Raw genomic sequence first — 27,914 nt, 5'->3', positions numbered from 1 at the left:
ACTTAACAGCCAATCCGCTCCAGTTTAGCACGGTTGGCGCGAATCGCATCTCCAATCCTTCTCGCGCGAAACGCGTCAGACTTGCGCTTGGAGAGTCAAACGCGGGGACAAAAGGACTTACGTAGTCAAATCCCAGTAGTCAAAAAACTCGCTTCTTCTCTCTAACCTCTGTCTCTCTCTCTCCATGCCAGAACTCCGCCGCCCTCCTCTCCCCGCCGGGAAATGACGTCCTCCGCCGTAACTCCTGCTCCGGCGGTCGAATCCATCAACCGCTCGCTCTCCGAGATCTCCGCCTTCTCCTCCTCCTCCTCCGACTACGCGTGGGACCCACCCCGCCGCTTCTCCGGCTACGCCAAGCGCCTCCACCTCATCGTCAACCAGTGCGTCAGATCCTCGCCGGAAACCACCCCCCCTTCCGTAAACACCGCCTTCAAAGGCATCGCCGGAGAACTGACGCAAGCCCTAGAGACGCTCTCTCTTTACAAAAATAGAAGCAAAATCTACGTACTCATCCACTGCCAGACGCTGTGCGCATCTCTCCACGAGCGCACGGTAGCAATTGGCGCATGGCTCGCTTTACTCGACTCTGCTCTTCTCTCCAACCCCGATCTCCACAAAAAAACTGCCGATCTCTCTCGAGACATGCAACAAGCCCAGTTCAAAGTAAGAGCTGTCCAATCTTCAACATCATTTCTATTTCATTTTTTATTATTTTTTTCAAATTTCGATTTTTTTTTTTTTATTTAAAAATCTTTGGGTGCAGGTGACGGAGAATGAGGAGAGGGTGTACTGCACCCTCCAGAAAGAAGCGCAAATTAGACAGAGCAGCAAAGCGGTCCAAAGCGCGATCATTATGGATCTCGCCCGTGCGCTTGGCATGGATTCTGAGAAACATGCCGAGCTGGCCGAGCAGATCCGTCTCCTCAAATTGGACCTCGCTGGCTCCAACCCTGTCTCTGACCGTCGGATTCTAATCTCGCTGGAGCGGATTTTTGAAAGCTGGTTGGTTGAGCCTGACATCTCCTCTCGAGTTATTGACCTTGATCTGGAAGATGAATCCCTCATCCCACCGTTCAAAAACTTTATCTGCCCGCTGACAAAGGAGGTCATGAAAGATCCAGTTGTCCTCGAGTCTTCCCAGACTTATGAGCGGACCGCTATCAAGTACTGGTTTGATCGGTGCATTGAGGACGGGCGTGATCCAACCTGTCCTGTCACAGGACAGGTTCTCAAGACCTTGGAGCAGAAGCCGAACATCAATCTTGCTGGGGCAATTGAGGAGTGGTTAAATCGGAACATTGAAATTCAGATCAAAGCGGCAGTGCAGCATCTTGGCAGCGAGGATCCTTCTTCATTGGTGGAATCCGTTGAACGGGTTTTGGAAAATGTTTATAAGATCTCAGAGGAGCATCCATCGAGCAGATACAGAATTAGGAATGCGGGGATTGTTGTTCTCATAGTTAAATTGCTGAGGAACTGTTCCAAGAGTATTGGTTCCCACGTGAGAAGCAAAGCTCTTTTGGTGCTGCTTAGTATGGCCAAGGATGAAGAGAGCAAGGTAGGGATGTTCTTAGTCTCTTTGCATTGTCGTGGAGTTCTTCGTTCTGTTTGGACTCTGTTCTTTTAGTTTTACTAGTTTCAATTTCTATGACATTGGATATATTATTATCACCTTGTGGCGCCAATGCTTGATTAGAGTTATGTTTGGGGTGTTTTTTTTTTTTTTTTTTTTTTAAAAATTATTTTTAGAAGTGTTATGTTTGAGGTGGTTTTGAATAATGATGTGTTAATGGAATTCAAATGTTGATATGTTTTGTTTTTATTTTTATTTTTTTTTATCTGTATGGGTTTTAGTTTTCTAATCAATAATTGGTTGGATTTTAGTTAAGCTGTTGATATTTTTGTTTGAATGGTGAATTGGTGATGGCAATGAATTAATAGGGAATTAGAATTGAACAACCTGGTCTTGAATTTTTCATTATGGACAACCATGTGTGTTGGGCTGACCATCTGAAATCAAACTATAAATAAGAAAGCATGATCGATAGAACTAGGACCTTTCTAGTTTCAACCACTCCATGTTAAACCAAGTAACCTTATTGTTTACAATCAAAGATTGTGTACGTATTCTTTCTCTAATATGGAGTGGACACGAATGTGTAGAAGAAACAGTATATTGATAAATATAATTTATTCCAAAGTTAAAAGAGTGATTGGGTTGCAAAAATAAAGGATTTCTAACCATATCTTGTAACTATAACAAACACACACAAATTGGGTCTATCAATGTGGTTGCCGTTATTAGTAGATCTATCAATTGATCCATTAGTAAATTCAAGTGTAGGTCCAACTATAATGCATGGATCACTTCGGATGTCAACTTTTCCTTTTGACTCCAAGGATCTCTTTGTCGTTTCTGGAATTTCTACTTCAATTCTGAGTTCTCTGTTACATTCCAACGATCGAAGGATTCGGTCATTAGTGTCTTCATAAGCTAGGTTTGCTCGTTGTTGGTTAGGACTTGGTGGGAATCTTCTCCTACATGTCCATGTGCTCCAACTTCAGTCCCTAGATTCCCTTCATGTCGGAGCTCCTCCACTTGATTAGTGAGGTTGCCCACCACATTCATGAGTTGATTTGCTCTGTGAGTGCATGGATCGGTTGAATTACTTACATATACTCTTCTTGTGTCCCTCGTTCAAAGCTATTAGGAGATGATGTAGAGTCAACAGTTCCCCAACGAACATGTGCTCTAATACAAAATTACGCAACCCAATTATCGAGTCAAATGAGATCTCGACACCCGAATAGCAAAGAAATGGACAAAAGTATTCTTAGAAGAATAATGGAGTAGAAGAATGAGAAATAATTTTATTGATATTAAACTTCTTCTTACAACACTTAAGAAAGAATTACACTGAGAAAATTTTGGAATGTACACATCCTACACCAGGGCAATCACTCAAAGACGTATAATGATGGGAATGCCCCTCTCACTTACAATGTAAACTGCCCATGGGCTTAATATCAATTCTAAATACATGTTTTTTCCCCATGCATAAAATCCAAGCATATGAGATCTAAGGGTGTTCCTCAAGGTCACATGTGTGGACCCCAAAAGAGACTATCGACAACAAGTAAATTGCAAATATTGATATTTAGGCCCCAAATTTATAAATAAACAGTTCAAAATCAGCACACGTTGGGCCCTGCAGTGGGTCGTGGGCCTGCATCACAAAGGCACATGGATCTCCAGTTCAATAAAATTGGAAACACCAATCAAACCAGAATACGGCAAAAGGGTTTTGCCCCCCATATTCACTAATTATACCCCCAAAGCCTGCCTACACCTTTAAGAAAGGAGCTGCATGGTTATATTGCAATTATGTGTTCCTTTGTCATTTTTGACATCAACCCACCACCTCTTGAGACCATTTGGGCTTAAGGCTTTAAATATTGTTATTGCACATGATATCTCACCATCTAGAATGGGAAATATTGCAGGGAATATTGTAGATATCACGTATACTTTCATAATCTGAGGGAAACTTTGGGTTTGGAAAATGGTGTAAATTCTCAGTGAAGGCATTAAGTATGGAGTGGAGTGTTAATTCAAAGAAGGCATCGTGTATGGAGTTTGAGATGATTCTAGAATATATTTTTGGGAGGGCAATTGGTGTTCATGTCGTCTTATATTTCACCAACCTTTATAGCATTTCAATTGATAAGGATGTCACAATTGATATTCTACGAGGGAGCGGGGTCACTTGGTGTGTAATCTCTAGTTCATAAGAAATGTAATAGATGACAGGATCAACTCTAGTGCCAACCTTCTTTCTCTTTCATTCCATCCAATGGGTAGGATAGAAGAATATGGAAGTGGGATTTGCTTGATTTGTGTGTGGTAGGCTCCATATATAGAAAGATCATTGGGTCGGGGCATTTTAAAATTCCAACTACCTCAATCTGGAAGTTCAGTTGTCCTCCAAGATTGGCTGGACTTTTTTGGGTGGCATGGATCCATAAAATGAGAACTTTCGTCCATCTTCGGTATAGAGAAGGAATCATGGTTAAGTGTTGTTTCATGTGACTAGTAGGGGAATTTAGTCGATCGTATTCTAATTAATTGTTTGTTTACCTAGGGGGTTTGGTGTTCTACCCTTAACTTTTTTGAGGTGTATTCGTCGTTTTCTAATTAATTGTCAGACTCAGTTGATCTATTTGGCATTTTCGGAATTTCTACTTCAATTCCGCATTCTCTGTCACGTTCCTACAATCGAAGGATTTGATCATTGGTGTCTTCATAAGCCGGGGCCTACCTGTTGTTGGTTAGGGCCTTGGTGGGGACATTCCCATATGTGTCCACATGCTCCAATTTTGGTGTCTGAATTCCCATCATGTCGAAGCTCCATCGCTTGATTAGTGAGATTGCCTATTGCATGCGTGAGTCGTTCTACCCTCTCTTTGAGTTCGTGGATCAATTGGATTACTTGCAATTGATCCCAAAAGTTAAAGCCAACATCTTGGGGTGGATTGGAGAAGATTATGGGGCTCAAATTACTTCTAATCAGGCACTAATACCATGTACATTGCATAGAGATGAAAAAGAGAAGAAAGAAAGGGAGATGAAAGATGGGTCAGGGTTTCACGTTCCCACCCCCATTCCCTTATATTTAAGTAATAAAAAGAGAATATGACGAAATTGTCCCTAACAATAAACATTATGTCCAGCATATCCCATGACTAAAAGCACCAAGGTAACAAGCAGGCCGTAGGCCCATATCCATAACCATTAACAACTTGCACAAACTCTTCTTGTGTTACTGCTTTCGAAGCCATTAGGAGATGATGTATAGTTGATAGTTCCCCAACGATCACCCGTTCTAATACCAAAATGGTGTAACGTGGTTATCGAGCCTAATGAGATCTCAACACTCAAACAATAAAGAAATGGACAAGAGTACACCCACATGAATAATGGAGTAGAGAGGGAGACATAATCATTGATATTAAACTTCTTCTTACAATACTCAAGAAAACCTCACACTTTGAAAATTTTAGAATGGCTTCCTACACCCCCGGTAATAGCTCTAAATGATTCTTCGATTAGAATTCCCCTAACTAAGAGATTGATTTCAAATCAATCTAATCTACCTAACATGGTAAAAGCCTAATTATAATAAAAGAAAATCTAGAAAATAATCATCCGAATCTTCCATCACATATCCTCGTATCTTCAATCACGTCTTTAAATTATCCCCTATATTTTTCACAAATAGTAAATAGCAAATCTTGAGATTTAAGCTTTGAATCAATAAATAAATAGTCCAAAATCAACACATGTTGGGCCCTACGGTGGGTCGTGGGCTTGCATGAATGTCCCTAAGCATTTGACATCAACAGCTCCCCTCCAGAAATTTTAAGAAAAAAAAATTGAAATTAAATTTGGATGAATAGTGTCACTGATTTGGGGGACCACTCGAATGCCTCCAAATCAGCCTGAAATTCATGTAATGTATAACACTCATCCTCCTAATGCAATCAACTCCAAATTATGCTTATTTCATCATCTGACTATTAGATCAGTGGACATTTATTGGAAAGTGAAGAATTAAAAGTATCCAATGGTCCTATTTCAATGAATAAGTGATCACAAATCAACGGTTAGGATCATTCAAACAATCTGATTTTGGGACTGTGACTTAGCAACAACTGGTCCCACATTTTAATCGGTTTAGTTTGATTTAATATCTACCACGTATACAATTTCTGAGTGCAAGTGTGTTGAGTTTCATATGCCGGTAGAGTATCATATAGAGTCAAGTGAGAGAGAGGGAGGGAGGGAGGTACATTTCACTTCTGGATGGGATGTCTGACATTATGAAAGAGTTGCTTTTCAGTTCCAGCACCTGTACCTAATCCCACTTCTTCTCATGCTTTGTTCAGCCAACAGTAAAACATTTCAAAATGAGCAAACTGTTTACATCTTCATTGACAAAATGAGAGGAGGAATTATCTCGTGGCATTTACCTGTAAGGAGTTAGCTTGGATGAAAAAGAAAACCCTGGACAGGGTGCTGGAAATTGTGGATGATGTAAGTCATAATGCGTCTCGTTATTGCAATCAGAATCCTCACTTGATTAGCACCTTGAAATTGAAGTGTAGTGGTACTTTGTTAGGGTTACACTTGAGATTATTTAGGTGGAGAGTGCAAGGTGTTCTTTGGGCTGCTGTGTGATTCCTTCTCTAATGAAGCATGATTGGAGCTCTCTGTATTGGAACTAAATTCCTCTGTTTCAACTTCTCCACACCATTCATGATAGACTCATTTCCTCTTTTGCTTACTCTTGGTGGTTGGTGGACTGGGTTGAAGAAGTTCGTGAGTTGCGTCTCCTCTTGTTACTTCTCACATGGCTTTACAGGAGCTACATCCAATGCAGACACCCTTTGCATGGAAGGGTTCATAGGCGATTTCTTGTTACCTCTCTCGTAATTTATATTTCTTTCCTTGAAAGGTGTCTGAAGAAGCTCTAAAACATTTTCTAAAAACTCTGTTTTTATAATGTAAAACATGTTCTCTGAAATTCTTGGACTTTTGTCAAAAGATTTGATAATTTTAATCTCCTTTTGCTTTTATGAACCATACTGTTTCTTAGTAGGCCCAAATGAATTATAATAAGTAGGCGTATTACTAAATCATTTCTATAATGCATTGCTGTGTAAATAAAGATCATGACCCTTATTGACAGAATGCTGGTTTAAGTTTAATTCATAAAAATTAAAATGCATTGGTCATGCACTTCTAAAAGTTAATATGAATGATCTGTGCAGATTAACTTTTGTCTAATTAAACATTATACACTTAGAATTCTGAACTTTCCTGGCGCAAATTATAATCAGTTTTGGCATTTTTTCCAGCAAATAATGCTTGAAGAGGGTGTGACTAGATTAGCCATCCATAGTCTAACTGCGAGCTTGGAAAAGGAGAGGGAGTATGCTGTGAAGTTATTGCTTGAATTCTCATGTGATGAAGGTTATTGCACCAAAATAGCATCACAAAAAGGGGCTCTGGTTCTTCTCACAAGTATGACTGGAAACTTAGAGCATCCCGCTTTATCTAACCTAGCTGAAGAGGTCCTAAGAAAAGTGGAAAAAGTGGAGGAAAATGTTCAACATTTGGCAGCAGCTGGAAGATTTCAACCTTTGCTTACTCGTCTCTGTGAAGGTATGTTCAATTGTCCATGGCAGCTCACCATTTTGCCTTCTTAAGGTAGAAGATTCTCCTTAGTTATGAATATGATTACCTTATAGAAAGAGAAGTTGTGAACTTCGTGTCCTCAAAGTTTTGGGGGTTTCTGTGCACAACTTAAATTAATACATTCTTGCAGAACAGAATTGCAGTATTTTTATTTTTGATTGCTTCATAGTGGTAAGTAACTATTCAGTTGTTATTGCTTGAAAACCTTAAGACCTAATTTTGTTTTGACATCAACCGTCCTTTTTTTTTATTTTGTTAACTAATTTGGTCTCCAACACCCATTGCTTAATTCATAGCTGTTTGGTGCTAGGAAAAGTTTTAGAAAGACACTTATCGCCAATTTTATAGTTTTGTTTCAGTTCTACCTGGATATTTTTTTTGTTGCATTTACACCTCCTATCTAAACCCAGGTAAAAGAGGGTCGATGTCGGGTAGGCAGCAGTTGTCAAACTTTTGCCAAGGCACCATGAGAATCTAACCTATTTCTAAATATTGTTCAAGTTGGGGTGTTCCCTTGAAGTGACAAACTACAATTTGTGTACCAATTGTGGTCAAATTGTAGTGAAAAATGAAGAAGGATGTTCCCTAAAAGCAACCAACCATTATTTGTAAAATTGGTTTTTCTGTAAAGTGTACAAAATTGCAAGTTTGTTCCAGGATGAGATTACTATGGAAGTATATGTATGTGTGTGCTCGCGCACGTGTGTGTGTTTATTGTATACCCAGCCGAGTACTGTAACTTTTCCCTTTAAGTAATATATATAGGTGCTTGTGTTAGCCTTTAGACCTAAAACAACACAACTGTTTCTTCCTCTCTCTCTCTCTCTCTCTCTCTCTCTCTCTCTCTCTCTCTCTCTCGTCTTTCTCTTTCTTCCTCTCCTCTCATTTCTTATGTATTAGATTCCTACTTAGTATCAGAGCATCCGATCCGGGGCCTAACTGCAACCTGTAGTAGTGGGGCCCACTGCTGACGTTGTCCATACACATGGATGATGTCAGCAGTGTACGACCATGAAGTCTTTTTGAAGCAGAAGGTTGAGATATGTTAGATCTGGATTTTAGAGGAATAATGACGAGTTTTCTGCATAGCTTGGAGTGGTTTTTGTGGTGTTTCTGCACAAAACGAAGAAAAGTGGGAAAAAAAAAATAATCCAGATTTCTTTCCTTCTGCTGTAGCGTTTTTCTGAAGGGTTTTTGAGTAGTTCTTCTCCAAGGGATAGGTATGATTGATCATGGGCAATCACTAGAAAAAGATAAGTTTCGTTGAGATTTGGGGGTCCTACAACATCCTTTGTGAGAGATGGGTGTCGTAGTCTCTTATTTTGTTGGTTTTGTTGCTTGATTCTTCTATCTTCTTCATGATATGATGTTGTGGGGCTGCAAATGACTTATAAAATCATGCGGGTGGTCATTGCAATGTTGATACTCTCGTCACGGTGCTTAGAAGATTTGGCGCACACAAGACGTTTGATGAAATGCTTCACCCAACTTTGCATGGGTGCTGTTTACAAATGGTGGCTCTTTCCTTCGTAGTTCTTCTCTTCCTTTATTAGGCCTGTTTATGATGTGTGTGTGTCCCTCCACCATGTTGTTTGTTGTGAATGTAGTTGCATCTGATGCACCCTCACCTTGTATTTGTTCTCTTGAGTGTTGCACGTGATGCACACTCATATTTGTTAGAGAATGTTATTTGCTCGATTGTTGTCGAGTTTTCTTATGGCCGTGTACTTGAAGAGAAGATTCTACGAATGAAGGAAGTGTAAGCTTAAGTCTATATCTTTCCATTTTGTATTTGAGGGGGAGCAATGTTCCATGCTCATTATTACCATTTACTTTGTATGTATTCCAAGCTGAGCATGATCAATATACATGCTTTAGCTTGAGGGGGAGTGTGGAAGTATATGTATATGTGTGTGTGCGTGTGCGTGTGCGTGTTCGTGTGTATGTTTATTGTATACCTAGCAGAGTACTGTAACTTTTCCCTTCAAGTAATATATATATATATATATATATATATATATATATAGGTGCTTATGTTGGTCTTTAGACCTAACACAACACAACCGCTTCTTCCTCTCCCTCTTCTTTCTCTTTCTTCCCCTCCCTCTCTTCTTTCCCTTTCTTCCTCTCTCATTTCTTATCTATTAGATTTCTATTGTTACAATGCCTCCTAGTCGCAGCGAAAAGTGGGAAACGGATCTTGTAAAGAAGCAAGTCTTCATGAGCCCAAATTCTTCTCGCCATTTGAAGTGTGGGAGCTTTGTTAGGAAGAGTATGGAGTTGGTGGATACAATGAAAAGGAGGGTTAATTAGCATTCTTGTAGGAGAGTGGAAAGGAACAATTGCCAAATATATTGGAGAGGGATTAAATTGTTATGTATGGGGAAGGATAATATTAGGAATGTGTAGGGAGAGTTGTAGGTAAAGAGTAAAGACTTGAATGATATAGTAATGGACGTCAAGAGAGTGGACAATATTGGTTTTAGGCAATAGATGAGCAACATTTTCTGTGTGAAGGTTGTAACCAGAATGTAAACTCCAAAAACCTTACACCAAACATAGATGCCCCTAAAGGGAACAAACAGAGGGATGGAATGAGGGATGAAGGATACACTGCAGTAAAAAAATTGAGGATGGGAGGAGGAAAGATGTCCATCCCAATTGCAGTAGAACTTAGCAACTAATAACGTGCACGTCGGGTGACGAGAAGAATGTATTTAGAATAGTTTCAGGATTCATTAGATGGGCCAAGTATTGCTCAATGGGGGAAAGAGGATTTATAGGTGGAGGCTTAGACAGCTTGGTATGACGATGTAGTGAACAGGTACATGGATATTGTGTGTTTGTGGAAAGAAATGAGTTGGGTGAGTTGATCCTCAAGTTTCAATTTTCAATGGCAAATGACTTAGGGTTTGTGTGTTTGCACAACCCCTACATATGCAAATGCTTTAAACCTTGAAAGTAATTTCTTTTGCATCCATTTGCATAGTAACATTGCTTGCCATATGTCTATTTACCATGTTTGCTATTTGGGTGTACTTTTCTTGTGACACATTCTCATGTTTGTTTACACTACGACAAAAGTGTGAAATCTATCGTGACCTAATTTTTTACACAACAACATTGTTAGCACACATCATGAACATGTGGGTCCATTATATGTATGCAACAACATGTAAATGGACCCCACTATACATGTCAACATGCATGGAACCCCATTGTATAGGTTCAAAAAACTGATGTAAAAGCTCAGATAAATGGCTATGAAATTGAACGATCTATATTGATTTTTTTTAAAGGTAAAAAAGATATTTATTAAAGTGAACGCCAAATAGGCGAGAGACAACAAAAGCCCAGCCTACACTGACCAATCACTATGGTCAAAGGCTTCAATGCAATGAACCCAATCATGGTTAGATAGTGCATTTTGTGGGGCCCATCCTTGATGGCCCATTAATGCAGGGGCGTTTTCACACCGGCCTGTGTTAAGCGAGGGCACACTCAGGGTGGGCAGCCCATGTGAGGCAGGTGGCTCATGTGAGGCGAGACCCATGTGAATTAAGGCCCACGAGCGGGGTTCAGCTGAGGGCCTGACCCATGTGAAGTGGGGCCTGGGCTATGAGATAAAGGGATTGATTTGCCCCGCTCAATCAGTTCGAGCTTTTAAAGCAAGTGGTTAGTTGTCCTACATCAAAAGTGGTATTAGAGCGGGAGGTCTCAAGTTTGAGACTCCTCACCAAGGTGATTAATGCAGGGGCATTTTCACACCAGGCTCAAGTGGGGTGGCCTGTGTGAAGCGGGGGCATACTCGAGGTGGGTGGCTCATGTGAGGCGAGACCCATGTGAAGTGGGGCTTGGGCTATGAGATAAAGGGATTGTTTCGCCACACTCTATCAGTTCGAGCTTTTAGAGCAAGTGTTTAGTTGTCTTGCATCACCCATCCCTCTCAAATTACTTTGATTAGATGATTCTAGCCATCCGATCAATGGCTATGGAAATGGATGATCCATATTGATAATAATAGAAAAGATCCAATCATTGATGTTGATAGTCCATCATTTGGGGGCCACACTTGATAGGCCCATCCTTCTTAAATCGCTTTGATTGGAACCATCCTAATGAGGAAGGTTCAAGAATCAAAGGGCTTGAAATTAGTTGAACCAACTTGGAGTATTTGGAATGCGACTTTTGTTGGAGCCGTTGTTTTAAATATTGTCTGATCCGAGTCGTATCAAATTTGGTATGAAATTACCATATCAATATAGGTAGAGTCATACCATTTTTGGTCCCTTGGTGAGTCACACTTTGGAACCACTACTTAAATCCATGGTAGGAGCAATTGTAAATGTGAGGATTTACTTAAAATTGATGGTCAAGGGATCCCTCAAAGAGACCTGTTTTGTTATCTTCGCTCAATTATTTGGAAATGAGAGGTTGATTAGAATAGTTCCAATAGAATTAGAGCTAGGTGGATGAAGTAGAGATGCTCCTCTGGGTGTTGTGACTTGTGTGATCACAACATGCTTATGAAACCAAAAGGAAAATTTTGTATTACAACCATTCGACCTGCTATGCTATATGGTTTAGAGAGGTAGGCAGTTACAAAGCAACTTGAACAGAGATTTGAGTCTTGAGGAGATGTGTTGAGTGGATGTGTGGAAAGACTAGGACATATAATTAAGAACAAAGTCAACCAAAGCAGCCTCTACTGAGGAGATAAGAGATAAGATGTTGGAGAGCAGATTGAGACGGTTCAGTCACACACATTGAAAATCAAATCCAGCTTTGGTAAGGAGGGAACATTGTTGAAGGGCCTAAAAAGCGGACGAGATGGAAGACCTGAAAGGACTGAATATAGGTGATGAGAAGAGATATAAAAGCTTGTTCAATCATTGTGTTAGGGCCTTAGAATTGATTGGTGAAATGAGATTCATAAAGTCACTCCAAATTGTTGGGACAAGGCTATGATGATAATGTTGATATTAGAGGTTTTGTTTTATGTGAATATCATGTGAAGGGATGATAGGAAACTGAAGAGATGATAGAATTGAGAATTAATTCATTTGTAGTAACTTAGGGATAGTCCCAATAAGAGAGTGAATGATGGAGATCAGGTTCAAATGGTTTGGTCATGTGCATGAAAGACTGAAGAAGTCTCCAATGTGTAGGGGAACATGGACTAGGGTTGAAGGGCCTAAATGAGGATGACAGGAAGACCTAAAAGGAGTGATAGAGGTGGTGAGAAGGGAGGGATATGAAGGCTTGTTAACTTACTGAGGATAGGGCCTTAGAATTAATTGGAGAAACGAGATCCATAAAGCCAGTCCAAATGGCTGGGAGAAGGCAACAGCAATGACAACGGCGATTGTAGTGGTGGTGATGGATGAGTATCATGAGAAGATAGAACCCTGATGTCATACGAGTTTCTTATCATACCTGGTCATCATCATCCACTTCTTAATTAAAAGAATGTTTAGTTGTTTGTAATAAAATGTTTTGCTTCAGATGTATTTACCTGTAAATATATTTGGCATTTTGTCACGAAAGTAGGGTTGTCAAAGGGCTGAATCAGGGTCTGTCTAGGCCCAGCCTGTGAAAATTGTCTGCCCTAGCTGGAACATTTCTATAGGAATTATTGGCTATTTTATAGATAGAAATGTTTTTTATTAAAAAATTATTATAGGATTCTGTACATTTGGAATTATGGTTTCTTGATCAACCTATTGATTGGATGGGCCTACCATGGAGAGGGGATTCCTCAAAAAAATTGTTGGGGTTTGTGAGGGTAAGAAGGGTTGGAAGATGTTGTTGAGGAAGAAATATGGGTTTCATACTTATGTTTATGTGTTGTCACAAAAATGATGAAATATCCCATATTTAATATTTTTTGAATGGTAAAATGCCCCATATATGTTGCTACTCATGAACTTGAACCCTAGTTAAGAGATAGGTTGGGCTGTGGTGGCATGTAAGTAGGGCTGGTTGAGAAGGTTAGGAAGAAATTATCGATTCATATTAATATGATAAAATTACGAAAATGCTCCATCTATATTGCTGCATGTATACTCATAAAGTAAAACCCTAATTAGGAAATGGGTCGAGCTTAAGGGCTTTGAAACTTGGCCTGATGCAGCCCCCCTGATAAATGGGTTTTCACTGAGGCCCAAGCTCAGCCTTTGGCCTGCTGAAGAGCTTGATTGGGAGCCTGTTCAATTGACACCCCTATGCAAAATCCTTTTGGCTATCCTCACATTAAAAGATATGAGGAATTTTTCCACTATATTGCTTTGAGCAATTCTGTGTTTCAGTATATGTTTGCGTATGCATAACCCATCATATTCCTCTCATACAATTTGGATAGCCCTATTTACCATATAAAAATACCATCATTTTTAAATAGATTAAAGTATACCATCAAATCCACAAATCTGACAGGTGTGTCGATTAAACACTCTTTAACCCAAGATACTCTAGCATTTAGACCCAAACCTGTGTAACATAGCATTTAGACCACCACCCCCCACCCCCCTCACACACACACCCACACCGTCAAGGCATTATTAGAATTGACGATTTTATTTGACATATTCACTTACAATAACATGGTTAACACTGTAACAATTAAGAAAATTTTGGTGCAAATTTGTAATTATATCATGGGTGGGATTTTTGTCTCCCTCTTGGCTAAGGTTTCTATTTAGGAATTTGGTTTCCTTTCCGTGTGCCTCTTTGAATGTGTAATGTTTTCTCACTTATTAGAGAAACCATCAGTGCATCATGAGTTTAAAAAAGAAACGCATCAGCTCTGCACTGGCACATTACCCAGAGTGCCTCTTATGTATGAAAGAAAGTTTTGAATTCACTGTAGTAGATATATTGATAATTTCCTTGATGAAATCATACATTTTTGGTTCATTGTGCTTCTATTTAATGCATATGGATTGTCTTATGGACATTTATCCTTTTCACATGGTTTTATATTCATTCATGAATGTAGGTACTGAAGACGTTAAAATAGAGATGGCGACATTGGTAGGAAATATGACTTTGACAAACGATGGTAAAGAACATATTGCTCAGCATGGTATTAAGGTACTTGTTGGCATGCTTTCTTCCAAGCTGGAGGGAAGGACATCAAGCTTGCGAGCGTTGCATAATCTGTCAAGCTTGGATGACAATGCTACTATCCTAGTTGATTCGGGTGTGCTTGTACAACTTACAAATATTCTCTTCGAAGATGGCCAAGATGATCTGTCAGAGCTAAAGGAATTGGCAGCGTCAACAACGGCAAACATTGTGTCAAAGGCAGGGCACTGGGAATTGGCATCTGTAGATAAGCGCGGGCGTTCCATGCAGTCAGAATTGACTATCCACAGCCTTTTGGGGCTTTTGTCTCATGCATCACCGAAATGTCAAGTGGCACTTCTCCAAATTCTCTGTGGAATTGTATCTTCCCCCCAAGCGTCAGGTATTGTTCTTGATTCCTTGTTAACGAAACAGTTAACAAATGGTTTGTGTTGTGCTGTTGCTTTTCTCTAGGAGAGTTCCTCTTTATGCTTGAATTATGACTTTCTGGAAAATTTATATTTGCAATCTTAGTTGCACCAGCCTTCTATCCATGTGCCATGCTCACTTTGAACTTTGGACTTGCATTACTGCTTCCTCTTCCTAGATGTTTATACTTGCCAACATTTTGAACAAAAGTTTCTGCTTTCACAACCTAATCTGTTGCTGCTTCACTGCATGCTTTGTTTTGTGCAACTATAGTCTGAATTTATTGGACTGAAAATTGGTTATAGTTGATCCATAATATACTCATTGCATGGTGACTTTGTGGCATGCTTTCCAGTGATCATGATTCTCTTCTAGTATCCTAAGATGTTCCCCTTTTAATTCTATAGATGTTGGAGCGCATGCCTCCACATCTGTTGGTACTTTAGGGAACTTGTCAATTAGAGCTGGACACGAACCGAGGTAGCTTGGTTAACTCACTCGGCTCGGCTCGGATAAGCTCGACTCGGCTTGGCTCTAAAGCTGGGTTCGGGCTGAGCCAAGTTGATTTTTTTAGCTCAAAAAAATTTCAAGCTGAGCTTGAGCTCAAGCTGGCCTGAGTTCAACTCAACTCAGCTCGAAGCTCAGCCTAAACTTGACCCGGTTCGGCACGGATCGAGTTATAATTTAATTATATAATATTATATATATAACTGGAAAGAGCCTACCCGTATAAATGCAAAAAGAGCCTACCCGTATAAATACTAAAAAGTAAACGCTCGACTCGAAAGCTTGAACTCGAACTCGGCTCGAGCTGACCGAACAGAGTCGAGCTGGCCAGTTAGGTTCAAGGACCGAGTCAAGCCGAATTCGAGCTAGGATAGGCTGCTGGCACATCTCGGCTCGGTTTGGCCCGTGTACAACTCTGTTGTTCTAGGGGATCATTTGGATGCATGGAAGTCAAGATGCTGGTGGAAGAAGTATTCCATTGAACTTGACTTCAGGGAAAAGGACTTCCTAGTGGTTGAGCTTATATTATTTAGTTGATGACTCTAGAGTTGCATGAAACCCAATATTTGCATTTGGATGTCACAATCCTTGAAGTCATTGGTTGGGCCACACTACAACTAATATTTAGCCTTTGCCTATTTTGGTAATAAAATTTCCATTTTAGTCAAACAAGGGGTAGCTAATGTGTTGAATAGGACATCTAGAATATGCTTAGTGTCATTCAAAACAACAAGTGGGCTTCAATGGCTATGCAGGGTCCAATCCTCGGTTAGCCCACGATCAAATCTAGGGTAAAAAATGCTTAAAAAACCAGCTAAGGCCTGGGCACTATGTTTTCATTAGGGTGGCCTAGGAAAATATGACACTTGTCGCCACGATACACGGATATAAAAAGAACCAAGTGACTCATTGGAAGCTCCTAGGGTTCTCTCTCTCTCTCTCTCTCTCTCTCTCTCTCTCTCTCTCTCTCTATTTTTCTCTTCTTTTCTTTCTTCTCAGAAATATATGTGTCTACGACAAGATACTGTACTTTTTTCAGAGGTAATCTCATTACCTAGAATACTAAACAACAGACAATTGTTGCACAATCTAGTGCTCGGCCGAGTACTTGTGGTTAAAAAGTTTTGTTGATGAATTGAGATTTCCAGTAAAGACTCTTGCGCATGTCTATTTTGATCATCAAGTTGCAATTCATATAGCTTTAAATCTTGCTTATGAGCATACAAAACTCATTGAAGTTGATTTTCACTTCTTGAGAAGGTTGCTGCTAGCAATATTTCTACTCCCATTTGTTTCATCTGTTGTTCAACTTGGGGATATCTTTACAAGGACTCTTACCTTTGAAGTTGCACGACGTATTCTTGGCAAGCTAGGCATGATTGATATCTGTCTCAGCCTGAAGGGGATTGTAGACACGTATATTCTGGACCATGGGTCCTCTCTCTTTGTACCATGGGCCTTTTCTCTGTGGACCATAGGCCGTCTCTTATTTTCCTCTTATTTCTCTTATTGTTTTTGTTTCTTTTGTTTTTCCTCATTGCCCTTGGTTCCAAGGGCATTTCGTGTAATTTCGGACATTACTTAATATAAATAAGAAGGGGGTTGGACTTCAACTCCAGTTAGAGTATCTTTTTTTTCCTATGTCAAAGGCTTTGTTCTCTCTGACAGTACAATCTGACAAAAAGCCCATAAAGGGCATCACTTTAATCTCCGTCCATATTGCGCCTTAAAGTAGGAACTAGCCTACGTGCGGCATGATGTCCAATTGGGTTTTATTGATGAAAAAACGTGTGCTCCAAATTTCGTTACCCTTGCGATGAAATCTTGGGAGATGAATGGTAGATGACTAGTCATGTATTTCACGCATCTCTAAGAATTGAAGCTATTAACCCCAATCATTCATGGCCATTTCTGCATTCATAAAGGCGGCCATGTCAATTGGTTGTGGCCGACAATAGAACAAAGATTTTTAAGATTGTAGAAGTAACTAAAGCATATTTGTTGATGGCAATCCAACCAATTGCTAGAAAGGGAGAAGATGGCTCTGTCAGAGGTGGGAAAAGACATGCACATTGGTGTAAAATTGAATTTAACAAGAATGTGAGGGAAGAGGCAAGTAAATGGAGGTAGAGGTTGTGGGTTGTCCAATAACAGGAAAGGGACAAAATACAAAGTTTTTTTTTCCATAGCATTGCAAAGTGCCAGGAGGAGATGGACTATGATTCAGAGTATGGTGGTGCAAGGTGAACAAGTTCTTTCTAAATAAATAAATAAAAAGTTCTTTCTAGAATATATTGTGCAATTATTTAGTTAGTCTTAGATTCGCTCTTGCTTGAGGATTGGATAGGCCAATCTCTTGACAATCGGCAATTTGATTGAGTGGATTGGTTAGAATGTTTGATTGGAGAGATAAAGATTTCCTCTTTTGTGTGGTGCGGATACAGTTCTCTAGACTATGATTATGCTCGTTTATGCCGGGTGGTTCTGGGGAAAGAAAATATGGCCTCCCATTGCTCGTGTTTCTGGTGACCAAGTGGTACCGACTTTTAGGAGGGATCTGACCTGACTGAAGATGAAATTGAGGAATTGCTCAGAATCATGGTTTGGTTAAACAATCTTTACCTTCAATGGGTGAGAGTGATCAATGGAAGTAGAACTGGTAAGGATTGAGTAATTTATAATTGTGTGATGGCCCTCCTCAGAAGTAATGCTTGTGGTGGGAGAATCCAAGAATGTGTGGTCGGTGGTGGAAACAGACGAGCGAAGCTTAAACTATGAAATGATTTGGTTCGCTAGAATCAAGGTTAGGAGGAGGAAGATTTTCAATCTTCTAGAGGTTCATATTCGAGTAGGCCAGGAGATGATGGTGGTAAGAATTGCACAAGAACAAGGGACTCTCGAATTATCAGAGGGAAGGTTGAATCAATGCATTATGGCAGAGGAGGGAGGTGGAGACGAAGGAGCACACAATTTGAGTTCCTACAGACTTCCAGAGAAAACGCCTGTTGCGTATCCATTTCCTGACAAGGGATGTGGTATTTATGAGAGGGAACAAAGCTTTGCTCCCCAGGTGTGTGTGTGTGTGTGTGTGTGAGAGAGAGAGAGAGAGAGAGAGAGAGAGGAGGCCAGATGTCAACTAAATAACAGCTCAGTTATCATATCTTCTCAAATGCGTGAAGCTAGATGCAACCATGTGGCCGAAGTGCTTGTCCTTGCACATGCGATGCTTCTGGGTCACGTGGGACTCTACTTAAAAAGCCACACACGTGTGCGGGAATGGGGTTTAATCCCCTTCGGCTTCCTGCGACGCTTTCGACAGACTGAACACGAAAGCCAGGGTTCGGTGGTTCGGCTCAAGGACAGACGTCAGGCTTCGCACAACGGGACCTCGATCAGATCGGTGACAATTTTGTAGCGATCCCTACAAACCCAATCGAAGAGAATGTTAATTCACCTTAGGCAAACTCCATGCGGATGACGAGTTCTTGCCAGACGACACTCGAAAATCAGAATGGGCTTATGCTAGAGCTCTTAGCGGGGCGAGAGGTAAGCGAGCTAGAAGATTCCTACGAGATGGGATTCTTCAATGCAGTAACAATCCTATGGTTTTTCTTCTAGAGGAAGTGCATGAAGTTAGCCTGCTGGCTGTGATAAGAGAAAAGAGGGCCCCAAAAAAAGTAGTTTCAACGTTGAAGACAATAGAGGGAAAGTCGGGTAGTGACGAGGAGGGGAAAGGTAAAAAGAAAAAGGTGACTATGGCACAAGGAATGAGAAGGGTGAAGAAAATGGCTAGAGAGATCGCTCGAATAGTGGGTGTGACTTTAATGGATAACCCGAAAGATTACATAGCCTTCTTCGAGTGGGTGGAAGATCGGGGTCGACAAAATCAAACGCTTTTGCAGTTGGATACAGAAGTTGTGGGTCCGGAAGTAGGAAAGGAACCCAACAAGGGTTTGCTACAATAGGATTCTCTACTAGGGAAGTGGGGTGTGTGTTTTCTCATGAAGATAGTTAGCTGGAATGTGCACAGGCTGGGATGCTCCCAAAAACGACTTCAAATCAAGGACCTCTTCAAAAAATACATAGTGCAAATTGCTGCTTTTCAAGAAACTAAGTTACAAGAGATCATGGTAGGTTCGTTGTGGGGTGGCCAAAATCAGGAATGGGAAGTGTTAGATGCAGCCAATTCGTCAAGGGGTATGCTCGTAATATGCAATACTCAGTCCATATTATGATTTTATTCTATTTGAAGTTCTGGGTTGTAAAAAAGGATGTAATTGGCTTTATTAACGAATTTTATGTTTCATGTTCGTTATCCTCAGAGCTTGGAGCCATGCTTATTGCTTTCGTCCCGAAGAAGGAAGGTGCATAAAACTTATCGAACTATAGGCCTATAAGCCTCCTTGGTGGGCCGTATAAAATCCTTGCCAAGATTCTAGCATCGAGATTCAAAGAAGCAATCGGGGGAGTCATTTCAAAGTCCCGGGGCGCATTTGTAGTGGGTAGGTAGATTGTGGATAGTGTTTTGGTAACGAATGAAAGTACAATGCTTGTCACAGGAGAAAGGAGAAAGGGGTGGTGTGTAAGCCAGATGTTCAAAAGGCATACGACCATGTTGATTGGGATTTTCTCAATTACATGCTTCGTCAGTTGGGATGTGGAGAGAGATGGCAGGCTTGTGTCCGCGTGTGTGTGGCTTCGGCGAAGTTTTTGGTCTTGGTGAATGGCTTGCCAAACAGCTGCTACTCTTCCAGAGGTCTGCGACAGGGAGACCCCTTATCTGCTTGTGGTGGTGATGGAAGCGTTGAGCAGGATGATTGAAAAAGGGGTGAAGGAGAAGTTGATGAGGGGTTTTGCTATAGATAACTCTGACTTTCAGCTATCTCACCTTCTATATGCTGATGATGCGCTTTTACTCTGTAAGGTCGATGAAGATTTGGTGGAGCATTTGCGCATGGTTATTTTATATTTCAAAGTAGTGTTGGGGCTCATAATAAATATTGCAAAGAGTGAACTATTGGGGGTGGGGCTATCTAAGGAGAATGTGGTTTCATATGCAAGTCTATTTAGATGGAAGCCGGAATCTTTTCTTACTACTTATCTTGGGCTCCCTTGGTGCATATGCAAGCCCCCTAAAGGTGTATGGGATAAGGTTATAGAGAGGTTTGTTAAGAAGCTTTTGCAATGACGAACGAGATCCCTATCATTAAGGGGTAGGATCACACTCATAAAGGCAACAATGTCAAATCTTCTGGTCTTTGTATTAATGTTTAAATCGCTGGTGGAAAGATTGTAGAAAATTAGGAGAGATTTCCTATGGAAGGGAGTAGAAGAAAAACACGAGTTCCATCTTATGAAGTGGGAAGAAGTTTGTAAGCCACAGGACCAAGGTGGCGCGGGCTTGAGAAGTTTGGCTACAATTAATGATGTTTTGATAGGACAATGGGTGTGGAGATTTGGGGTAGAAAAGGATTCCTTATGAAGTGGTGGGTAGAAAGTATGGGGTTGATGAAGGGGGCTGGTAGACTTCGTTCTCATCGTTGTATAGGGCTTCCTTGGTGTGGAAAGCGGTAGCCCAAATTAAGAGCAAGGTGTGTGAAGGTGTTGGTTTCTCTTTAGGGAATGGCCTGAAAATTAAGTTTTGGGAAGACATTTGGGTGGGGGAGTAAAAGTTGGGGGAGTTATTTCCAAGGCTGGCTTCAATTGCTCTAGAGGAGGGGATGGTAGTGGCTAGGCGTTTCTCGATTCTAGGAGAAGTTTGCATATGGTCCCCGCCTTGTAGAAGGAATTTATATGAAGAAGAGGTTGAGCTAGTGGCTCTATTGTCCTTGCTTGACAAGGTTAGGCCATTGATAGTAGAAGCGGATTCGTTGGTGTAGCTCGAAGAGAGATCCATGAGATTTTCGGTTAGATCCCTCTACAAGTTTATGGAGGAAGATGATACAAGTAGCGGGATAAGCCTGTCCACTTTAGTGTGGCATTATGGTGCGCCTTCAAAGGTGACGGCTTTTGCTTGATTAGTAGGGTGCAGTAAGGTTTTGACGGTTGATAATCTTAGGAAAAGGCATGTGATCCTCCCGAATGCCTACGTTATGTGCTTTCAGAATGAGGAATCGGAGGACCACCTATTTATTCATTGCGCTTTCGCGAGTTGGGTGTGACATAAGTTCTACAACCTCTTTGGCATCATGTGGGATCCACCAAAAGCTATCGGTCAGTTCTTCTTTATGTGGCATGAAGGGGTGATCAGGAATGTTGGTCGTAAAGTGTGGCGGCTTGTGTTGATGGCGGGTTTATGGTCCTTAAGGCTGGAAAGGAATAACAGAACGTTCAGAAACCGCTTGGGTTGAGTGGAGGATGTGTTTAATGCAGAAAAATCTCATGTAATAGAATGGGCAGTGGCCATGAAGATCGTAGCTTGATTTCCGGCCATTTGGGCTGAGCTATATTAGCTCTTGGGTCAGTGAATTTAGTTTTCCCTGTTTGTATGTTCTGGCTTTGGCCCCTTTTTTCAATAAAATTTGTTACTATCGCTCAAAAAAAGAAAAAAGAAATGATGGTCCCCCTCCCCCAAGGTTATTGAACTAGGCTGGCTGATGTGAAGGGCCTTGCCACAGACCATTTGAGGAGCAGATGGATGATGGTTACTAACATTTGCATTCTTTGCCTTCAGGTTGCAGAATTGGTGAGCTGCTTGTTTTGCATTGTGAGTTTTTGAGGTTCATTTTGGCACATTTCTTTTTTAAAAAGTTCTTTTGGAGTATCTTGAGTGATACCAGGTATGATATAGGCAATTTTTGAGGCTTTTAATGAGATTAGTTGTCGAGGAAATTTTTATGGAGACTGATTTTGCTGGGCAGAATTTGGACAAAATATGGAGGAGCAGAACAAATGGACATTTGATAATAAAGTAGCTCAATGAGATGAGGTGTTTGAATCGGTATAATGGAAGTGAATTACCTGGGCTTGTGGTTGGGTTTTCAAGGGCTGTAAAGAGTTCGTTGCAGGCAATTGGGGCTGATCCTTGGTTTTCTTGAATAGATCATCCCTTGTCATCTTCTTCTTTACATCTTCACATGATTGCTCTTGTGTGCTTTTTTGAGCCTCTTTTCCTATGGCTCTTGGTCAAATGAAATTTCGTTACCTTTGAAAGAGGGAGAGCAAGGGTGGGATTTTTACCAGATTTGCTCATAGTGATGTGTTGATTATTTTAGGAAGTTGCCATTTCTTGCCGAAGAAAAGCTATTGAAATCATTTCAGCATGTTTTATAATCAACTCCATCAAACTTTAAACAAAACAAATAGCTAAATGTGAATAATGTCTCCAATAATAGATCTAAAAAAAATTGGTTGTCTAAGGCACAAGTGCCAACACGCAGATGCCCATTGTTAAAGGTATCATGGGTTCAAGCTTCCATGTGGTGTGGGTGTGTGTAAAAACAAAAAAAAAAAGGTGATCCTTTCTTTCTCACCAATGGAAAAGCTCCTGTAATGCCAATTCACCATTAGTACCGAGTGATGTGTTTGGGATTTATGGTTTTTGAGGTAGATGGTGCATCATTCTTATCTCATTTGTGTTTTGAGGCTGATACATTGATTTAAATATCGGTATTGATGCATGTATTGCACCCTAGGGATAAAGAAACATAAGGATATCATATGCAAAATATTTGATGCTTTGGGAAAATATCATTGTTTGAGGGAAACATTGGGAAAATGATGGAAATTTTCAACAAAACTTTAGGATATGTTAAAAAGAACATGATTACATGCTTAGAATTCAAACGATCACAAAAAACAAGTATGTTTAATAAGTTTATTTTGTATGGAACTATGCGTTGTTTGACAGAACTGATGCAATTATATCCAAAATGAGTTCATATAATTCATAAATCATACAATACAATTATGGAAACAGATTCCCCCATACAAATTTGGGAGGAAATGGAGTCTTTTAAAAAAAAAAAAAAAAATTTATATTGCTAGTTCTTTTTGAATTTCCGGTTTCGGTGTGTGTTGGTGTATTGACGATACAAGGGACTTATATAAATGTTTTTTGGAAAAATATCAGCAAGCTATGTTGTGATATATCGATGATACATTGCAATATTTTGCGCAATACAGAGGAATTTGATCTCCCTCGTATATCCCATCGGCCCCATGCTATATCGATTGCATCAGCCGATACTATGAATATTTAAATCATTGGCTGATGAAGTGTGAAAAATGGAACCTACACCATGTGATGCAGTTTCTGTTACCCAAGCCCCTAAAACATGGACTTAAGATGTTTGCCACAACAGCAAAACCAATCCTGTTTTGCAGGGACATCCGAATAGTTGTAAATCTGTCAGTTAATTTTTCAAACACCTTGAACATATTTATACACCAGTATTGGTGAGCCTCATTCTTCATTTGAACCGTTATAGTTTTCCATACAGAAAAAATGTGTTAAGAGCATTGTTTCAAATATCGACGACATCGGCTGATATATTCCACGATATATCTCGTATCCCACCTGTGCGATACGAAATGCACTGGTTGTGCCGATATATCCCACCTATTTGATCCGGTGAGCATTTTTTATTTTCGATCCATTTTTTTTATTTTTATTTTTATTTTTTACTATAAATCACATTAAATCAGTGTCAAATGGTTACAAATCCATAATTCTTCATGTTTTCAATAAAAAATCATGGATTTGGAGCTTCGATTTCGAGATTTGGGGGAGATGGGGCAAGTTGCGGAAAATTGGGAAAAACCAAAATTTATCAATTTCTCGCAAATCAGTTGCAAATCTTTGTATCTAAACACAAAATCAAACATGTATGTAACCTAATCTAGTGATTTTTCTATTGCTTTCAAATGTATTGTTTGTGTTTCCATACATGTCTTTTTACATTTATAAATTATATGAATATACTTAAATATACTTGCATCAGTTCAGTTGGACAGTGCATGTATTAGGACCCCATACAAAGGAAACTCTATCACGTGCACTTTTTTTGTGCAATGTTTTGATTTCTAAGTGTGTATTGATGTCTTTTTCAACAATCCTTGAAGTTTCCATGAAAAATTTGACCAATTTCTCGATGTTCCCATTTTTGCCAACAACAGCGATACATTACGCGATACAACTGATATATCCCATGCGATAACCGATATGTTTCCGTATCCTAAAGGAGTGATACATACGCAATAACGATATTTAAAACATTGGTTAAGAGTGGTTTTTTTTTCATACTTCATTGCTTCAACTCCCCTTGCATTCTTCTATGCTGCTGATGAGAAGAACATGTGCGTTGTCTCGAAAGCAATGATACCAATCTCTGGTGCATATTTTAGACATTCGTACATAACTAGAACAAAAGGGTGTGATTATCATTTCCCTGTCTTTTCTTGCCTCTGTTGGTTTCTCGTGCCACCTTCCTGTCATCACATCAGGAATGATGTTTGTTGGCACCTGTAGTTGGATTTGTGGAAAAAGTAACATAGCATGCACGGTTATGATGTTTTATTACTGTGGATTCTCATTCTCATCACTCCACTCTTGCAGAGTCAGCAGCTGCCCATATAAAAAGCGGCAATGGTATTGCAACCATTGTATCCTTTCTCGAACACCCAGAAGTTGATCATAGAATCTATGCGTTCAGGCTTACAAGTTTACTCTCCGAAAGGTTGGGTCCAGATCTGGCTGATGAGCTGAGAGCTTCTAACAAGCTACCCTTATTGAAAGAGAAGCTATTAGACATTCAGTGCAAGTCAGGTGAGAGATCTGAAGCTGCATGTATACTTGCCAACCTCCCCATATCAGACAATGAGGTGAAAACAGTTCTAGGAACTAGTCTTGTACAATGGGCCATCACTACTCTCAAAGAGCAGCCAGGAAGCACTGCTGGAAGGAACACAAGGCCCACCCCAAGCATGGTGGAGGGCCTTCTTGGCCTCTTATTGCACTTTGCAAGGAATCCCGATCCAACGGTACTGGCCATACTTAAAGAACATCATCTCATGGCTGTTTTCCTCAATCAGCTTAGATTCGCTTCGAAATCGACAGTGAAGCAGCGTGCTGCTCTTGGATTAAAGCACTTATCAGAGTCCGCAGGGGCACTGGTCACGGCTAGAGACCCGAAACCCCAACTCCCACATGGTTTTTGCATACCCTTGATGTTTATGTGTGGAAAGGCGCCAATGGTACCCGAGACATGTCCGATACATGCGGTTATATGTGATGAGGATAATTCATTTTGCTTGCTCAAAGGGAAAGCCATCAAGCCACTCTCCAATCTTCTGAACGATGAAAACACAGACGTTCAAATAGCAGCGGTTGAAGCATTGTCCACGCTCATAGTGGATACGCACAACCTAAAGCGCGTGGTCGATGAGCTCGATCAGCTTGGCATTGTTGACAACCTAACTACACTATTCACAGAGGTCAGGCCGGGAATGCTCCAAGAGAGGTCGATTTGGATGGTGGAGAGGTTCTTGAGAGTGGAAACCCATGCTCAGCTGTATTCGGTTGATCAGGGCCTTGTAAGGGCTTTGGTAGAAGCATTTAAACATGGGAATGGCAATACAAAGCGGCATGCGCAGGATGCTCTAACCAACCTGAAACAACTGTCTGGGGTCAGCGGGAAAACCTCGAGTCAAACAGGAGGACGGCGGTTGATGAATGACCGTTGAGCAATTCATTTGTATGGAATCATCTGCTGGGTTACAGTCATGTCTTTGTAGCTCCAATGTTGTATTGTTGTAAGGAGACGTTGATATTGTGACCATATTTTGTAAATTATTGCATCCATCATCGATTTTGTAAAGTAATCAATTACCAGTGGAATCTCGTGCATGCCTTGAGGTGGTTTCAGCTTAGAAAGGAATGAATTTCGGAGCATCTGTATATATTTCTGTTTGAAGCCATGGCAAAGACTACATGGTCTAATTTATGTCTAACGCAGCTCGGACCTTGGCCATTTTTGTTTTCCTGGTGCTACTTTGTGACGTAGAGTGGGTCATGGACACTTTCATGCCGAAGATGGACTAGAGAAGACCCGATCGGAGACGGAAGTGATCCAGACCGTCAAAACCTTAAAACAGGTGTATCTTGCAAACCTAAATGAGTTATTCGACGTACCATATATGATTTTAGGGTAGGAGAAGTTGCGAGATTCCATCAGATCGACAGTTGAAAATCCCTTTTAATTTTGTTTTTACTATTTATAGTAAGTTTTAGTTCGATCACAACTCTTGATCCTTTGAGCTTTAGGAGTCATGCCCAACATGAAAAAGGCTTGGAAAAATTAAGAGAATAACTTGGTTAGGACAAATTGGACATTTACTATTTTTAGCCGAAAACCATGAGTCTAGTAGAATCATGACCGTCTATAAATAATAAGTCCAGAAATTTAGAAAGTTTGAGTTAGGAGTTTGATTTTGAGACTTTTTCTGTAACGTCTCGGAAAACTCCGTACAGAGACCCGAGTACCACCTCAGGCAGAAATCACTAAGGACCAAATCCTTTAGAAATTAGACGAGAATTGGCTAGTGCTAAACTAGAGTACCTGTGAAATTAGCATAAATCACTTTAAATACGAACTGAAAGACCCAAAACTTGTAGAATCATTAACGCTGCATTACCATGAAATCTAGGATCAATCGCTAAACCCAAATGCTCTCGGGAGTACATTAAAACTCCGTATCGAACCTGGACCGCACGTCGAAAGTCCGATGACCGCGAAACTAAACGAATATGACCGCTTCACTGGGCTTGACAACTATCTCGGAAATCAAATCCAGATAGTACCCAGAAACGCACATCTTGAGCCCGGAGCGAAGTGTGTGAGAAACGCGAATATCTTTAGAAAACGAACCCAGATTTAAGTGAATTGAGTCGTTCTCTTTCAGGTCAAATCTAAGGATTCAAACTGTCAGAATCTGACCCAATTATACCCTTGGATCAGGAAAAATTTCCAACTCATGTCAGTGCACTTGTGGCCCTGATCGAGTACCGGTGACCGTTGAATTGAAACTGGTCTCCCGCAGTCGATTTATAAATCCGATCGGACCAAAAACATAACTTGACCTAGATCCAATGTCAGGTAGCTTAAGTCTGACCGCATGCAGAAAAGTGGCCCTCAGATGTGCTCCGTTGGATCGAACAATCCGTATTTGGTTATAACCTAAGTATACCATAGCCCTAGGGCCATTTCCATCAGTCTTGGGCTTATATAAGGGCCTTAAACCCTCTCTCTCCCTCCACATACGAATTTGCAAACCCTAGAGAGAGAAGAGAGAGAAAAGAGAAGGAAAGAGAGTGAAAGTTGGAGTTTGTTCCTGAGATTCAATCCTGCTGCTCCACGTACTCAACCACCCTTCCCGTGTCGCTATTCCGGCGATTCCAATTCCTTTCTTAGGTAAGAAAACCTAACCCTAACCTGTTTTAGGGTTTCAAATAGAGTAAAGAATGAAATAACTAATCTATTTCATACTGTAGGTTGCAGTTGTGCCGTAAACGACGAGTTAGAGAACGAACTGAGTTCGTTACGAGTCTACCGGCGAAAGGTGCGGATTATAAATGTTTAGGTTATGATTTTCAAGGCTTTCAATGTCAGTAATGATTTATGACTGACTTGATTGCTGTCACACGTGCATGGATATG

The 27,914-nt window shown here is 40.5% G+C and overlaps 1 protein-coding gene across 1 annotated transcript; it reads left to right on the top strand.

The window, feature by feature from the left end:
- Positions 1-26,105, top strand: LOC131253318 (U-box domain-containing protein 44-like). The gene is made up of 5 exons (XM_058254277.1): positions 1-663; positions 764-1,558; positions 6,919-7,225; positions 14,256-14,726; positions 24,816-26,105. Exons 1-5 carry the CDS (start codon positions 223-225, stop codon positions 25,940-25,942), a joined length of 3,141 nt encoding a protein of 1,046 aa, XP_058110260.1. The 5' UTR covers positions 1-222; the 3' UTR covers positions 25,943-26,105.
- Positions 26,106-27,914: the final 1,809 nt, after the last annotated feature.

The sequence above is a fragment of the Magnolia sinica genome, chromosome 8, assembly GCF_029962835.1.
Source record: "Magnolia sinica isolate HGM2019 chromosome 8, MsV1, whole genome shotgun sequence".
In the NCBI taxonomy this organism is placed as follows: Eukaryota; Viridiplantae; Streptophyta; class Magnoliopsida; order Magnoliales; family Magnoliaceae; genus Magnolia; species Magnolia sinica.
The sequence above is the reverse complement of the archived record's forward strand: the minus strand, read 5'-3'. Positions and strand labels throughout refer to the sequence as shown.